General features: G+C 41.9%; 1 protein-coding gene and 1 long non-coding RNA gene across 4 annotated transcripts in view; one reads left to right on the top strand and one right to left on the bottom strand.

The window, feature by feature from the left end:
- Window positions 1-18,189, top strand: part of LOC140909329 (uncharacterized) — a 119,093-nt gene that overhangs the window by 58,630 nt on the left and 42,274 nt on the right. Inside the window, exon 3 of one of the 3 annotated variants that reach the window (XR_012158180.1) lies at window positions 14,202-14,346. The exons of the other annotated variants lie outside the window; for them this stretch is intronic. This is a non-coding gene — a long non-coding RNA (uncharacterized lncRNA). The remainder of the gene's footprint in view (window positions 1-14,201; window positions 14,347-18,189) is intronic. 3 annotated transcript variants of the gene reach the window in all.
- LOC140909328 (visual pigment-like receptor peropsin) overlaps window positions 12,031-18,189 on the bottom strand; it is a 43,855-nt gene continuing 37,696 nt past the window's right edge. Inside the window, exons 4-6 of the mRNA XM_073338371.1 lie at window positions 16,303-16,407; window positions 14,225-14,448; window positions 12,031-12,474 (exon numbers count right to left, since the gene is read on the bottom strand). Coding sequence (XP_073194472.1) covers window positions 12,031-12,474; window positions 14,225-14,448; window positions 16,303-16,407 — 773 coding nt within the window. The remainder of the gene's footprint in view (window positions 12,475-14,224; window positions 14,449-16,302; window positions 16,408-18,189) is intronic.

The following is an 18,189-nucleotide window of genomic DNA, read 5'->3' as shown; positions in this document are numbered from 1 at the left end:
TGCCTCACCCCCAGACTCTCTGCCTTGCCTTACCCTCTCTCCAAGGATTTCCGAGTCCTCCATGCCCCTTCCCTTCAAAGGTATGTGGAACCCTGCTGCCTGTATTGCAGTGCTGTGAGGATGGCCACTATCTGCTAATGACCACTATCTGCTCCCTTCTACAACCTGCCCTCCTTCTGAGCTGTTCTTCTCCCATTTTAAAGCCCTGCCTGCAGGTGTGGCTGGGTGGGGCCACCTAAGTCCAGAGCTGCTCTTTAATAACCTGCTCTCCGGGGTTTGTAAACCCATCACACCTTGCAAGGGGGGGCTATGTGGGTATGTACTCTACCCACCACCAAAGGAAGAGTGCAGTGGAGATGTGCCCTTAGAGAGAAAGAATATGGGTATTTTATAGAACATCTCTGCCAGACAACGTGCATGCAAGATGAGGACACAGAGGAGTGATATGTTCACTTGGCCATGCCTGGTCTCCACCTACAAATGGCCCCTTTTCACTGCTGTTCCCTGTACCATGGCATCAGTGCAAAGGGGCTGGATTCCCATATCATGCGCCAATTAATGCAAGGAGTAAGATTTTTTTTAGTCTTTCTGTCTTTGCAGAACAATGATATGTGACTCTTTGCAGGCAGAAGGTCATTATGCACAAGCTTCTGCAGTGCAGGAGCCTATGGCTATACACTTTGTAAGTCTCTGATTTTTTATAAGCACTAAAATTCATTCCACCTTAAAAGAGAGAGATTTTAAATATTGCTACATATCACAGTAGTTGTATTCATTACAAAGCTGGTTACACAGAGACATACTAGCAAAGAAGAGCCATCCATCTCTTTTCTAAATGCCCCTTAGGCTCCATTGAAAGATCAAATAGAGTCTGAAAGCTTTCTTTGAAATCTATCTTTTGAAAAAGAAAACCTGCTCCTTTGTGAGATCTAAAAAGGAGAACCTAGGTGTACAAATCCTATTAGATGGATAAATCCTTCTAAATAGGGTCCTGTCCCTTCTCCCCAGTATTTCACAAAAGTGTGATCTGCTTTTTGACCCTAAATTAAGTAAAGCGGGTCATTTTAATCAATTGCTTAATCACATTTCATTTGGAAAACCTGTGCGCATTCCTATAATTGCTAGCATGAAATCTCCATCAGAATTCCAAAGAAAGGACTGCCAAATCCTTATAGCTTTTTTCAATATAATGTGGAAAATGTTGCCACGGATTTCAAATTAAACTAGTAATACTTGGGATAAATACATTAAAAATTCTGAAGCACTTTCATATCTACTGTTGAAAAGCTCTATATAACAGCTAGGTATTAGTCATAGTAGCAGTATTTTCCATATAAGGCTCTCAAAGCACTGTACAAAGAAAAGCAAGAATATGGTGGGGGCGGGGGGAGAGGGAGGAACCCTACAGTATTTCCTATATATATGTAAATTACAAGCAGCCTCTATTTTCATGCAATATGGCCATGTCTAACAACTCTTTAGGGCAGAAGTAATAACAAACAATAAGGTACATGTTGGAAATTACTCCTAAAAGACCACCAGTATACCTTTGGCATTACTGACTCGTTAACTCTACACTAAACTGTTCTAAAAGCTTTGTTACTATTGTTAATGCTGGCCAAAAAAGCAATCATGACAGCACAAATGAATCCAGCAGGCCAACAATCAACTATATAGTTCTGCCAGATAAGAGTAAACCTCTTAATAGTGCAACTCTCAGCAACAGCAATGCAGAACTCAGAGTAGCTGGGAAAGAAAATAATTTTAAAATAAGTAATACGTACTTACCTCTTTACTCTGTGTCCATTTGATATTATAATATAGATAGATCACCCCTGCTTAAATTGAAATGTTACTTGGAAGGACGGGAAAAACAAAGTACATGACTGTTCTTGTAATATTTTCAGTACAAAAGAGTGGGTTAAAATAAAACAAGCAACATTTTTACTCATGGGGGGAAAAACCTGAGGGACACAGATTTTTAAAGTCACTGAGGTGCCAAAAGATACAGATGTGTGTCACACTTAGGACATGGGTGATCTGGCCCAGTGTGAAGGACCAGGAGAGAGGCCTGTGGTTGGGGCCGAAGTCAGAGCTGAAAGTCAAGCTAGGGGTCAGAGCCCGAAGTCTGAAACCAGGAGTTGGGTCTAAGGTCGTAGCAACAAGGCAGGTACTGATGGGTTGCAGAGACAGCTTCCTAGAACTCCCTCTGTGCTTAAATAGTGCAGCTGGACCAGACATCACTGGCTATGCTGCCAATTGGGTTTCCTGTGGTGCTTAGTCTCCTAAGGGAGTGGTTCTCAACCTTTCCAGACTACTGTACCCCCTTCAGGAGGCTGATTTGTCTTGTGTACCTCAAGTTTCACCTCATTTAAAAACTACATGCTTACAAAATTAGATAAAGATACAAAAGCATCACAGCACATGATTACTGAAAAATGGCTGACTTTCTCATTTTTACCAAATAATTATAAAATAAATCGATTGGAATATAAATATTGTACTTACATTTCAGTGTGATACTCGAGGCTGTTTTTCACTTGTGAGCTTTGTTTGAAGCCAGATCCCTGCCACCTGGGGCTGAAGCATGTAACTTAGCTTCGCGTGGCCACCCCCTGATGCCAACCCTATACTTGCAACTCCCCTAAACCCGTCCCATGACCACCACCCTCCTGGGGGCTGCAACCCCTAGGTTGAGAAACACTAATCTAGATGAGTTGAGTATCTCCTGGAAGACCTCTGAGTGCCCCCAGGTGTACACGTACTCCTGGTTTCAGAGTAGCAGCCATGTTAGTCTATATTCGCAAAAAGAAAAGGAGTACTTGTGGCACCTTAGAGACTAACCAATTTATTTGAGTATAAGCTTTCGTGAGCTACAGCTCACTTGCATCCGATGAAGTGAGCTATAGCTCACGAAAGCTTATGCTCAAATAAATTGGTTAGTCTCTAAGGTGCCACAAGTACTCCTGGTTGACCACCACTGATCTATGGTGCTTCAGTCATCAGTCATGCTCTAAGAGGCAAGCATACAATCATGGCAGTAGAATCTGCAAACTTATAAATGAGGCAAAGAATTGCTTGAAATGGATGGCACTTGGTGCCAGCATGAACAATGATGTTCTCCTAGAAGATTAGATGAGACTCATCTTGGAGCAAGCTCAAACATTCAGTGAAGCATTTGACGATGTGGAGAAGCCACACAGAGAAAAAGAAAATGGAATCACAGAATGGTCTGGCAGATGTCATGAACAGCACCCCATCGCCGCACCATTCTTTGCTAAAGATTGTTTAGAGTTCTTCTCACAGATGGAAGGGGTGGGGACAGGCCCCCCACTTGCTCTGGCCCAGAGCTCCAGGAAACCTTAATTCGCCTCTGCACATTGCTGAGAGCAGGCATGCTTTGTGAATGCCACAAGCACTGAGATCCAGGTGGGGACTGCAGAACAGGCACCATCAATGCCAGAGCCTGACACCCAAAACTACAGTGTGGAACTGAGAACAAGCAGTCTCAATGCATTCCCTAGACAGAGACCCTGGAGTTTGCAGAGGCAGATTAAGATTTACTGGGGCCCTGGAAAAGAACATTCCCCCGCCCCACTCTCACCACGGGGGCAATATTACTGTGACACACAGCTGTGCTGATTGAATTTTATTGCATGGCTCCAGTTACTTCACCTAGGTCAGGGTTACAAAAGGTTATATTGTGGTCACGTGCCAGGCATCACTATTTACTGACTGCAGAGGTTCCTGTTACAGTTAGTGCCTCATACACTCTACTGAGGTCCAGACATCCTCTGCAGGCATTTTTGAGTACTGAGCCGTAACCTCACAGTTCCCCAATGCCTCTCAAAACGGAGGAGCATGTTGCCTGGATTCTCTTCAGTGCCCAGCGGTGTGTGCAGGGGCTATCTACCCATTCTTCTCCACCACACACCTCTTAAGTCTCTATGAAATCCTGAAGTAAATGGGAGTTTTGGTACTGATTTCAGTAGGGCCAGGATTTCTCCCCATAGCTCCAAGAGAGGAAGTGGGGAAAATCTGTTTTGGCTTAGTTTTTTCTCTGTGGTTCTACTGTCAGACATACAGAAGTTAAATATAAGTATATGAGTTGGACAATATGGGGGCTTCTGCCACCAGCTATTCCCCTAGTAGAGGGGAGAAGGTGATAAGAAGAAAGAGGTGCAGGCTGTAAGAAGCAGGACCTCATATTAGAGTCCATGTTTGCTAGTGGCTGGCAGACAAGAGTGGAGCTGGGATGAGCAGTTGTTAGAGGAGATTTGGGGTTTCCTCAATACAGTAGCAAACAACCCTATTGATCTGTTTATATTGAGGAGCTAACATGACCAGAGCCCACAACACACTCCGTTACGTAAGTCTGACCAGATCTGGCTCTGTCTTTGCAAGAAAAAAGACTAGTGAGTGACTTTTCAAACAGTGAAAGCTTAAATTAAGTGGAGCTGATAACTGTCACAAGGCCCCTTAATCGCAAGATTTTACACTGTGAGGGTCACAGATAGAGCCACACTTTAAGGAACTTGAGCCAGAGCCATGAATTTACTTGGGCAAGGCAGGCAGAGGGAGTATGTGAGTAGCTGAAGGTATTCAGAGCTATTTGCAGCTGAATGTCATTAGCATAGAAACAATGATAAAATAAATACGATGTTTTAAAATGTTGAAAGAATGACACTGTACCTATGGTCCATAACTGCAATGGGAATAAACCTGACCATTTTCCCCCCCATATCAAGACTAAATATTTTGTTTAAAATCACTGCTGACCTTCCTTTATTGTTGTCTAATGAGGGCTGGCTTGAATGGCTAGGAAAAAGTTATGTAACCAGTTGCTCGGATTTCATTGTAGAATCTGAAGTAGGCAGCAGTTGCAAATGTCAGCATTTGTCTTTTGAGTTTGTTTAATTGAAGCCCAACTTGTTCGCATGGTGTGCGGTTCTTTGTTTTCTCCCTTGTTTTCTGAGTGCCAGTGAAATGTCACAGCTCTGACTACTGTGGAGTTCACAGACCAACCACAATCCTCAATTAACAAGGGGCCTCATTGAGCCATTGTTCCAGGGAAACTTTCCACGAGGGAGGTGCTGGCTGCTTATCTGTGCTATTCCCAAACATTCCCAAATACTTTTACACTCTGCTTCTTTCATTAATTGGATTATTTGTTTTTGAGCTTGTTGCTGAGCAAGTCAAATTGTCCCATGCCTGGTTAGCAAAGCCTGAAATAATTGTGGTTTTTAAGGGGATGAGTACAAGCGCATAGACCAGTCTGGTTTCCTGAGCCTGCTGTGAATATTTCATTCATGCTGGGTTTATCCAGATCTCAAGGAAAGTCTTGAATGAGAACCAGTGGTTCAAAATGTGTGCACTACTTGCTTGACGGTCAACTCTTTTTTTGTTTTGTTTTAGCTAAGCCGCTATAAGGATTTACAGGCTGATTCAGATTAACCAAACTTCCTTGTAAAAGTCCAGCAAAGATTACATCTCTTCATCTCTAAGAAATTTGCACCCTAGCATTAGTCATTCTAACAATCTTTATATAAGTCAATTCCCATAGGAATGAGGAAGGTGAAATTGCTGGTGTAAAATGGGAACTTCCACCTATGGGAGTCCTGGTGGCTTTTTCTGCTGAACTTGCAATTATTAGATAGAGAGTAACAGGACTTTCTGCTTTTGAGATTTGAATGATTGTGTCAGTCCGGTCTGTAGATCAATCAGCTGAACGACTATAGTTGCCCATGGTGCAGCATGTCATGGCATACTTTCAACAGGCTAGGTGCATCTGCTTTTAAAATCTCACCTTTCCAGATCTGCCATACATAAGTTGCATATATAACTTTTACTGCTACAGTTTTAGGAGACATTGTGCCCAATGCTGCTCTCTTAGCAGTCAGTAGCAGAGCTCCTAGTGGCTTAAATGAGAACAGGATTAGGACCATTATTAGGACATCCATGAATGCGAATAACTCTCTTATGATATGAGATCTGGATTAGTTGTAGCTTTGTATTACACTGTGGAGACACTTTTATCCATCAGGAGGGAGACTCTAACATTCAAAATTAAGGACAAAGGTGAAACCTATAAATAACAACAAAAGGAGGAAGGCAATATATAAATCGTTTCCTCATAACAATGGTTTTCTAAGCTCAAGTAATCATAGTCACCTTTCATGATGGAAAGTAAAGTGTATTACAGTTTGTTTTAATGCTGTGAAAGATCCTATATTATCCAAAACAGAAAGCCTGATTTTACACAGAAGCTTTGTAATGACATAAAACCATTTCTGACCCACAATAATGAAAGACTACACATCAGGCATCCCTGTTGAATGGTTACTCGTGTGATTGCGCCAACTAAATGACAACAGCACATTCTGCATGAGAGACACTTAGGAATTGTTCCAATGGAGGTATTAGCAAAAAGTTCTGTGTGGTGGCCAGACTGGGTGAGACTCAGTCCTGGGGGGTGACTCCAACGAAGTCATTCGAGTTACACCCGGCATGAAGTTCATTCATTGAAATGACAGCAAGGAGTCGTTTGGGGTGTGAGCATGTGCCAGCACTGCCGACACCACGGGTACGACTGTGGTTCGGGATGGACTTTGGCGGAGAAGCCATGTGGATTTTGCACGAGCACCTTGGGGAGAAATGTTCTTTGTAGTTGTTGATGCTGCTGTGTATGCTAAATCCGCATTATTTATAGCAACTAGTGTATCAAAAGCCTTAAGGGAGTACTATGCTTTTTTTTTTTTTAAATACACCCAGACGGTTAGTTCACAGTTTGCATTATAGGAATTTGAAAGATTTTTCATTTCAATAAATGGGCTCAAACATCTGGCCACCTATTTCCATCACTGGTTTAGGGCAAGGAGTTTTACTGTTGTTTAAATAAAGTTTAAACTCTTGAAAGACAGTACTTCAACCAGGTACTCCAACATGTTGGCAGTCTGGTTGCCTGTTGTAATCTTCCTCATATCAAGCCATCAGCCATGTTACTTTTTGGTAAAAAAAAATTGAGGTAAAAACTATATCAGGTATGATCTGAAATTCAGCAGGACGTTGCAGTAAAACAAGCTGAACACATGGAGCTTGGGGCACAGAATGCTAGAGTAGGAATTTGAAGTTCAGACGCTATATTCTAGCCAGGAGCTCTGCAAGCCAAGGGAGAAATAATTGGGTATTTTCAAAAGTTGTGGCATGGTCAGAGCCAGTATCTTACAGCTCCCCTTCAACTTTAATTCTGCCCCCTTGTGCCCATGCATTATGATACAATATTCACATACAGGATGGAAAGTATTTTTTTCGACAGGACCCCTTCCTGAATCAGTGCACAGGATGGACAGTGCTCTGGGAATCAGGCAGCTGTTCAATAGTTCTCTTTATCTTCAATGTATGGGCCCTGCCTTCTTCACCTTGCCCTATCCAAACTCAGTGCTCAGTACAGAATTATTAATTTCCTCATGGAATTTTTTTGTCGCTCTCTCACTATAGTATCGGCACCTTACAGACCAGAGCTTCCTAGAAGGGGGAGGAGGAGCAGTTTGACCAAGGGCCCCCTCAGAGGGGCATTGCAACTTGGGGTCTCAGCACCACTCAGGTTTGGCCCACCTGCCCATCAGGCATGAAGGAGGAATGGCCAGGCAAATTTGAGTGAGTGGCATTGTGACCTGGTGCAAACCTGAGTGGTGCTGTAACACAATGCACCAGGTCACAATACCTGGAGTGGGGAGCCCAGCCCAAGAGCCACGGCTGTGGGGTGAATGAATGGCAGGCTTATTCTCCAACCCCAACTCCCACCAGGCCTCCCCCATTGGTAATTTTTTTGGAAGTGTAGGGGGCCTCAGTTTCAAATTTTTCTCTAGGTTCCAAAAAACCTCTCTGCGGCCCTATCGCATACACTAATGAATTTAACTGCACAAGTCCCTTGCGAGGTACGGACATAGCATCCCCTTTTCACAAATGAAGAATTAAGATCAGAGATAATAGCCCAACATGGCCAGAAGTGTACACTAATTTTAGGTGCCTAACTTGAGAGACCAAAGGCCTGAATTTTCAGGTGCTGCGAGCCCACTGATTTTAACCAAACTCCCATGGGCTTCAGCTGGAACTGTGAGTGTTCAGCACTTCTGAAAATCAGACCCTCACATTCTTAGGCTGGGCGCCCCAAAACAGTGGACACTTTTGCAAATTTTGGTCTTATTCTCTTTGGGCCAGACTTTGGAAGATATTTAGGCACCTAGAGATGCAGATGGATGCCTAAATATCTTTGAGGATCTGAGCCTATGTGCACAGCTGCACCTTTAGGCACCTAAATAGCTTTGAAAATCTGGCCCTTTGTGCCTCAGTTCCCCATATGTAAAAAAGGGGATAATATTTCCCTCGCTCACATGGTAGTTGTGAAAATAAATCCAGTCATGTTTCCAGAAAATGAGGAACATAGAATCAGTGAGTACTGCTGAAAATTCTGACTGAAGTGACTGACCCGACATCTCGTAGGAAGCATGTGGCAAAGCCATGCCTGAACTGAGCTCTCCTCGCAGTCCACTGTTTTAAGATTATCATTTTTTAAAGGAAAGGGAAGAAAAATAGAACAAAAATCAGGAATCTCAAAGACTCTTAAGGCCAGAAGGGACCACTGTGCTCATCTACACTGACCTCCTGCACATCGCAGGACACAGAACCTCACCCACCCACTCCTGTAAGAGACCCCTACCCTCTACCTAAGTAACCAAAGTCCTCAAATCATGATTTAAAGATGTCAAATTACAGAGAATCCACCCTTTTACTCTAGTTCAAACTAGCAGGTGACTTGTGTCCCTCGCTGCAAAAGAAGGTGAAAAACCTCCAGGGTCTCTGCCAATTTGACCTGGGGAAAAATTCCTTCCTGACTGCAAATATGGCAGTCTGTTAGACCCTGAGCATGTGAGTAAGATCCACCTACCAGACACCTGGGAAAGAATTTATTGTAGTAACTCAGAGTCCTCCCTATCTCTGGCAGTTGGAGATACATTTTAAAAACCCTCCATGATGGCAATTATTTCATACTTTAAGTCATGAAGCAAATCACTTTACGTGCATTGAAGTGATGTTACACATTTTGGACTTCCCCCACCTCCCCCCCCCCCCACGATTGTGTTACATACTGGTATCTGCTTGCAATCACAAAACTGCTTCTAGTCAAGACGTCTGGATATCGTGTCTATTTATTTGAGCAACACTTGGTGACAAACATGCCACTGTTTTTGCTGCCCTTGCTGCTGCTGATCCTGTACCACATGTTTGGTGTCTGCAGTGGTATCCCTCTGCCTAACCTGCCCAGCCAGATAGACCGCCTTGTGGGTGCCCTTTTAATGGGAGCCAGGGTTCTGTGGCATCACTGTGTATTGATGAAGGACCATAGCTTACTACTCCACACGGTCCTTGCAAGATGAAGTACCGTTGCTGCTTGCTCAAACTTTTGGGAGAATAGAATACACCTTCTCCTCCATCAGCAGATATGCCTGCATCCCGCTTCTGCTCCTTCTCCCTCTTGCTTTCCTCTCTCACTTCTTCCTTTTCTCCACTTCTCTTCTGGTGTCCTCCTTTCCACCACTCTCCATCCCCTCCATCATCTAATTCCCCTATTTGTTTGTACATATGTAATTTTGTATCTATTAAAGTGGTCAAAAGTAGCATACATTACAATTCAGACTGAATTCTAGCTTGCAGTCTTGCGGAGTTGGAAGATGTCCATGGAACTGGGTCTTAACTATGCAAGACTATCATTTGGAGAGTCACTTCTGTGGTGAATTGCCATAACAATTCTGTGTATACTAAGGGCCAACGCCTGTAGTGAGTGTATTGGGACAAAGGAATAGGGAACCTATTCATCCCCAGTGTGTTTCCCTTACAAACAACAAAGCACTAGGGGGAGCCAGGTTAGCTGGTTTGCTGGTGATGAGACATGATCAGCCCATCAGCTGAATAGCTAACGTGTACACTTGAGACAGCAGGATGTGTCAGTTGGGGCCGCATGGTGCCTCACATCAAAGGAGAAGCAAAGTGTACTCAATAGTGCATAGCACCTGCCCACACTGAGCCAGCAGCATGGTTCTTGTGCTAGACGCAAGGGTTTGCACCCTGCTACTCACCCCACTGTCACCCCTGCTTCAGTCCAGGTAGGATTTTGCCCGAAATCTGTTGTGGGTTTGATTCACTCCTGTAATTGTGGAATGCAGCTTCACCCAGACACAAGCGGCTGACCTATTTGCTTTTAATTATTTATGATAATGAAATAGAAAAAAAACGAAATTCTCAAAAATTTTCCACAAAAATGAATACGCTTTCAGTTCAGCTCTATGGCCATGAAAGAAATCATAGTTCACTTGCCATTGCTTATAAAGTTTATTTGTTTTTAAGTTCAAATCAGATGAAAATCTCAAACCAAATATACTAATGGAGGAAATTAAGGTGGATTTTTTTTTATAACTTTTCCAAGAACCACATATGGATAAGCATACTTCTGCAAAACAAATACAATGTTTATGTACTTGGACACTCAGATTCCAGAGATTCATAATGAGCAATGTGGTTTGCAAACCATTAATTATTTATTCTGTTTAACGATGGAACAAACAAATGCCAATAAATGCAGGCAGGTACAATGTTTGAGAGGGAACATGTCTACTGTAAACATGCCGATACATTTTTTTGGTGGAAGCCTGTGAACAAGAATAGCCCCTAAGGAGGAGAAAAATGGACATGCCTCTCTTTGTTTTCATTTTCCAAAACAAACCTGACAGAACAGGCAGATTCTGCCAATAACAAGAAAAATAAACCCCACAGCTTTTCTATTTAAATCACTGCCTTGTCCTACTGTTTTGTAGAGTAGCTATTTCTGTGCATCCAATGAAGTGAGCTGTAGCTCACGAAAGTTTATGCTCAAATAAATTGGTTAGTCTCTAAGGTGCCACAAGTACTCCTTTTCTTATTTCTAGCTAGTAGTTGGCAGTTTTGTATCCCTGGGCAGATATACGGATGGCCCTGAGAAGAGTCAATAAAGGTTGGGTTTTGTTTTTGTTTTTTAAATAATTTTCAACCCATACTTTATTGGTACTCTTGTGAGAACAGCTTCTTGCTAGTTTCATTGCCCGTGCAACATCTCTTACTCAGATTTAATAGCCAAGTGAAAAGATCAGTTTGGAGATGTATGAAGAAAATTAAGGCCAACTTCCCTGAGTATGAATGTTACGATCATGCCCTTCTCACCCAAAAAATCAGGAAAGATTAATATAATTCAGCAAATAAACAAAGACAGGTGTGACACTGCCATTCATAGTTCAGCGAAGTACTAAAAGACGCCAATACCACAAAGAGCTTGCCAACTAGCCCAGTGACATGGCTGCTACTGCACTCAGTTCTAGCTAGACTTCAGGACTCCTATTTCTACACCAGCCACACCCACTCATCCCTCTAGTTTGAGTAGCCGGAGAGCATCATGGAGGTGACAGTGTTAGTCTCCCACAGAGAGCATGTGGCTTTTGTGCATCCTCTAGTGGCCAATCTTGGAACAGCACTATAGTGATCTTAGCAGACACTGACTTCCCTTTTGGCCTTTATCTAACGGCAGCATTGTGGAGCCAGAGGAATCGGATAAACCCGGGACTGTTAAAGGGTGGAAAAGGGTGGCAAAATGTGATCTGGGAAATGAAATCACCTAATTAATATAATTTGGATATGAAAATATTAGTGATTTTGGCTAACCGATAAATTTTCTAAATAAAGTCTTTCAAATGCAGTATTGTAGATCCAGAAAAATTCCCCCGGCACTAGATTTGATGCCCACTGCATTTGCTGAACTGCATTTTATAACCCATATATAATAAGAATTATATCTGCTTAGCACATCCTGATTTGCTTTAAGTCGTACAGGAGTTAGTTCTATAGTAAGAGACAGATGGAATGGGAATTAGGGAGCTGCTCAGAAGTGGTGAGCTGAATCTGTTCTACTTGTACATACACTGGATGCACATGGTAATTTCAGCCTTACAGTCTATCACATTCAATATTGGGGTTGGTAGATGCAGAATCAAAGGTACCAAAATACACTTCCCTGTTTTTGGGAGGTGGGGTGTTGGTTGGACTCCCTACCCCAGAATCAGGACTGGGTGCAGGCTGGACCTCCGCTGCATATTTCTCTTCTCTCTGAGAAGGAGAAGGCTCCTGCTTCTGCTTGAGGTTTTTGAAGCGTTTGAGCTTCACGGGGTCCTTAGTCTCCTTAGCACAATGCAGCAAGATGAAAATGTCCCTTCGGAATTTGGAGCTCATTCCAAAGTAGATAATGGGGTTGTAGAAGCTGGCAGACTTGGCAAACAGACTGGCAAGGATGCTGGTTAGATTGGGCACAGAGTAGCCACAGGCAGACCACATTGAGATGACAGCATATGGAGACCATGCTATAATAAAGGCTGTGCAAATGACAATAGAAACCTAGGCGAGAGAATGAAAACATCTTTTATTTTCTTAAGACAATACTGTACATTGGATTACACTAAAGCAGCAGAGAGATGCAGTGTGGTTTGATGGCTAAGAAACACCTGGCTTGTATTCCCAGCTGTACCACTGACCTGCTCTGTGACCTTGGGCAAGTCATTTCATCTCTCTGTGCCTGTATTTTCCCTCTCACACTTGTCTTAGATGGTGAGCAAGTTGCGGCAGGGACTGTCTGTTACTATATGTTTGTACAGAATCTAGCACATTTCTGATGTGGAAAATGTGATGATTGTCTGTTTTAGATAAGGAATTGAGCGTATGTCTTCATTGCCATATGCTATTGTATATGATGGAAACCACTTCAGGTCAAGAGTGTACCTGCTAGTTCCTAGGACCCTCAGTTCTGCTAGTTCCAGCACCCTTGCACTAGGACACACTATGGGCTAGATTTTGCAACTTTTGCTCTTGTTCATTGGTACTTATTCATATATGCTGTCTGGCTTTGTTTGGACAGCTCAGATGGGTATTTCTCAGAAGCAATTCAAATATATAGAATTGGCTCCACTCTAAGTATTTACTGAGATAAAAATAGCTCAGGTCCTTTGTCCACCCCTGGTTTTCAGAAGTGCTGAGACTCTCACAATCCCAGCTGCGACATCAGCAGGAGTGATGGGTGATCGTCTCATCTGAAAATCAGGCTCTAGGCCAGCAGTGGGCAACCTGCGACCTGTCAGGGTAATCCGCTGGCGGGCTGCCAGACGGTTTGTTTTCATTTGCACGGCCGCCTGCAGCCCCCAGTGGCCGCAGTTCGCTGTTCCCAGCCAATGGGAGCGGCGGGAAGCAGCGGCCAGTGGCGGCTGCAGGTTGCCCACCGCAGCTCTAGCCCAGTATTTTCAAACATAACACCTAAAAAGTTTGACACCTGAGGCACTAAATAAATGCCCGGGTTTTTAGAAGTGTTTGGCAGAGAGCGTTCCCAATGAGTGCAATGGAGTAGCGGGTATTCAGCACATCTGAAAAGCAGGCTGCTTACGTGGGTCCTGAAATATAGATTTAGGTGCCTAACGATAACTTACGTTTGATTTTTTTTTTTTTTTGCCACTTGTATTTTGAAAGAATTAGGATGAAGATGCAGGGAATATGAAATAAGAACGGTCAACTAAGGGCAGGAAAAAGAAACAGGAAGGGAGACTGGAAAGAGGATCATGCAGAAGAAAGATACATGGTAGAAGGACAGAGAGTGGGGGATGGGAGGGTGGGGAGAAGTGAAGGAAATGTAGGATAAGACTCAAAAGGGAAAAAAAAGAATAATAAAAACAAAGTATAAAGTATAATAAAAACAGGTTTTTATTATACTCAGGTTTAATAATGAATAGTGGGATTTTTAAAAGCACTCAGCTTTTACTAAATCTCCTATTAACTTTGATGGAACAGGAAGCAGCATTAAGCCAGTGATTAGCATTTTTAAGAATTCCACCATAAGTTTCTCTCTGCACAGTACTATCACTTCAGAAGAAGAAGAGGACACAATCTTTGGTGATTCATAAATAGAGTACTTCAGTTATATATTTGCCATATTTTTGACTGACTGCATGATTTTTTTTCATGTTCAGGTTTAATGTTCATTTGTGATCCAATTTGATAATAAGTCTTCAATTTCGTCATTGAACTCTAATGCTGTAGAAGAATGCAAAGTGCCCGCTCTGTTTTCTTGTATACTACAGGTATACGAAGCACCTAGACATACCCGAGTGACATTTCGCTCCATTCGCCTCTGCCTATCTGTTGGATCGCCCATTCCAGTTAGTGCATGGCTTGACTTGACAGTGTTGATGATAGACACGTATGAGAAGACCATGACAATCACAGGTAGAAAGAAACAGCAGATAAATATAGACACAATGTAGGACTTGTAGATTGTAGAGAAATTGGCTTTTGCCCAGTCTATCTCACAGGTGCCATACATGCGATCTAGAAAACAAAACAGTGTGGTTAGCTTTTTTCCTTTTTAATATATTTGTCTTTAATAATCTTAAAGCATTTGATTTATAAATTTAAAACATAGTTTTCTTCTTTTAGAAAGCAAAAGGACCAAGTGATCATGGTGATTTAATGAATTATGACATAATGTTCTATAGACACAATTTTCCAAGACCTCATAGATTGCAACAAAATGTATTACAGGCTACTTGCCTCTGATTTAGATTTCCACTGCCTAGCCAGCATGAAGAAACCATTGCTAAGGGGGGACAGTAAAGGGTAATATTTTAATTCCCATTCTCAGAAAAATGGTTATTAATTCTGTAGGTTTGATACCATTGCAAGTTATGTTCTTCCATTTGCTATTACTTTCTACACAGTAACTTTTTCTAAGATCTTGGTACCAAACAGCATAATAAGAAGTTATTGTAACAAAGATAATACACCAATCAATTAAAAAAGTCACGTTAACTAACAAATTACAAAATAAGAAATAGGAATAAAAAAATATTGAATCTTTCAAAATAGAATGGAGAAAGCCACAAACATTCTATATGGAAAGGACTTCCACTTTAATGATACCGGAGGTGCAAAAATATTAATACAGCAAATGGCTGTATTAATGGGACCACACCTGAAAAAAACTGAGATCAGACATAAATTGCAAACTAGAGCGTACAGTTATAAAGGGGCTACAGATGCTTAGATAATGGGCCAGATTCACAAAGGGATTTAGGTGCCTTAAGATGCAGGTAGGCACCTAGTGGGATTTCAGAAGTGCCTACGCAAGTTACGCACTTAACAGAAGGTCAATGGGAATTAGGCATCTAACCTGCTTGGGTGCTTTTGTATATCCCACTAGGCACTTATCTGCATCTTTAAGCACCTGAACGCCTTTGTAAATCTGGCCCCGAAACAAAATATTGAGTATGACTCATAGCAATAGAGCCTGCCTATATATTTCACACTTGAACAAAGGTTGGAATGAAGGTTTCAAGGACTCCCCAAAATGAAATGAGCAGCAAGGTTTTCCATAGACTGTAAACAGTTTTAAAAAAATTAAGTCTGTTGACTGCTCAGACAATCATTGCAATAAAATACATCACAAATAAGCAAAAGCATGAACCAAAGTTTTAGCTGTTTACACAGTCAAGTATTTACAATCCCTGGAAAAGTTAAACAGGTGAAACCTGCATGATTCAGCAATGGAACTCATATTAGCATCAAATTACAAGACCTAATCAAAAATAAATCCTCTTAATTCTCCATAGCTGATGAAGTTTAAATGGGATGAATTAACTTTCAGAAGACAGGAACCAGAGATAAAAAATTAATTACTTACCTTGAGCTAAAAGACATTGGTCTTATCCATATTTAACATCAAAAAGTTCTGATGCACTTATCTGGATACATTCAGTAAGAACCTTGCAAACCAAAGGTGAAATCCTGGCTCTATTGAAATCAGTGGCAAAACTCCTATAGACTTCAACGGGACCAGAATTTCATCCCACAAGTAGATTGTATAGGGAAATATTGGAAAGGATGTATGCAGCTGGACAAAGTAGCACATAAGCAGTACTCTCACCCATGAAATGTAATGTAATATCACTAATTAGTAGAAGATGCAGAGAAAGTACCAGGCCCAAAACTGAGATCTGAGGTATACCCAGAGTACAATCATAAGCATTCCCTGGATAAATTGTTCTTTATGAATTATACTCCCAGCTCTACTGATAATCAGTCTGCTCTACAATAAACGGCAAGATAAGAGGGAAATCATCTTTGTTCTATTAAGAGCAAATGTGCCAATTGTGTCACTGTAGGAATGTATGAGAGGCCCTTTACCTGTATAACTGCCCCATCCAAGTATTGGAGCCACTGACCAGAAGAAAGCTGCTATCCAGATGAGAACCAGGGCCACAGTGATGCTGCTGTTGCTAATGCAATGCCCTGGAACATACAACACGGTGAGAAAATGGCACTTAACACACTGACCCTTTCCCGATTTAAATCTATTCACATTGGACTACTGTAAAGACCAGGGAGGGCTAATTAGGGGAATCTTGGTACTTGAGATAATTCCCAGACTAAAAAAATGTTTTTAAACTAAAGGTAAGTTTGAAAGTATAGATCAGTGACTTGAGTGTTCAAGATTTTGCAAGGACATTGGAGTTAGATGAGATTAGATTAAAAAGTGACAGATAAATTAGATAGGAGACAATTCGGAAATTCAGTGTTAAAGCTACAAGAAACATATATGAACTTTTGCAGTTTTGTAAACCTTTAAAAAGACAGGAAATTATAAGTTTAATTTAACACGAAAAAAGAAAAACAATGGAAAGAATGGACATTCACTAGTATAGCATTCAAATAACTTTAAATCTGCCCCCACACTGGTAGCCAGAGGAAAACAAACCAGAAACTCAAACTACCGTATTCAGCCAGCATAACACTTTCAACTCATCCATGATCAGAGAAACCAGAATAACTTACTCTTAACCATACAGTGGTTGTGCCAGTTCCAGCCTTCTTTAAAGGGATATAAAGTCCTCAGAAAAATGCATCCTTTACCTGACTAGATTAGCAGAGTACTCTCCTCACTTTTCGTTCAGATTCCATGTTCCATCACTTACACAAATATCATTAGGCCCAGGTGCTGCGGTCTGCACATGCAAACCTCTCAGTGCCAGACAACACACAGGAAAATTATTTTAACCTATTACATTTGAAAGAAATTTCTGCTTTCCAGACAATAGGTGTAGACAACTGTCTACGTATATTTTGCTGAGGTTGTCTGGTTGTGACTTGTGATGGGATTTAGCCCAGAGTCCAGCCCACTCAAATACTGCAAGAGCCTTCTGGAATGACCCTTACATTTAACTCTCTGGCACAGATATCTGAGATATGTATGTTAATAAAGTTATTGCTTTCCCTGTACTTACCACTTTTCCTACAGAATATGAGCCTCAGGCGTGTCAAAGGCAAAAGGCTTTTAGTTACTCACATTTCTAATGGTTTTAATTAACGGATTCCACTCTCTTCTCTTCTTTGTCCTTGATTCCCAAGCTGTTGATGCTGTCATTGGATGGGAGGGGTTCTGAATGATCCTACTTATTAAATACAGGAAATGTTTTCAGCCTGAGTCCCCCAAGTGCTCCACTGTGTCCTCCCTTACTCGCCCATGCCCTCCCCTGTCAGGGATAGTTGAGCGCAGTTTCCATAGTGCTCCCTGAGTATCTGGCCTGACTTCAGTGATAACGAACGTGCAGTTTCTGCTATGGTTTGGCTGCATCAATGGCCCTTGATAATGTTGCAGTCAGCAGCAGCAATAAAGGGATGGGAAAAGCCACGTGGGCCAAATTCTGATTTATACGGAGGCCCACTATGCAGCAGTGTAAAGCGACCCTAAAGTGGAAATAAATTGCATTTACACCCCGTTACGCTGCTGGAGTGGCATAAGGGGCCTTCGAGTAAATGAGAATCTGGCTTATACATATGTTTAATCTTCAATTGTGTAAGTATTCAAAGCAGGCTTTTTAAGTACCCTCTTCTAACCAGCAGAAGTTTTGGAAGCTTGGCTAAAATGTGTGCAGCCCTGCTCCCTGTGTCGATGCAATTAATTTGGTTCCCATGGGAGCGGTGGTGAGTTGCTGAAGAGGTAAAACTCTGAAAGAAGAAGATTTCTTCAGAGCACAGAGAGCTGTCCAAGACACTAGACTTCCTGCGGTTACT

This window comes from Lepidochelys kempii, chromosome 3 (genome assembly GCF_965140265.1).
Source record: "Lepidochelys kempii isolate rLepKem1 chromosome 3, rLepKem1.hap2, whole genome shotgun sequence".
Taxonomy (NCBI): domain Eukaryota; kingdom Metazoa; phylum Chordata; order Testudines; family Cheloniidae; genus Lepidochelys; species Lepidochelys kempii.
The sequence above is the reverse complement of the archived record's forward strand: the minus strand, read 5'-3'. Positions and strand labels throughout refer to the sequence as shown.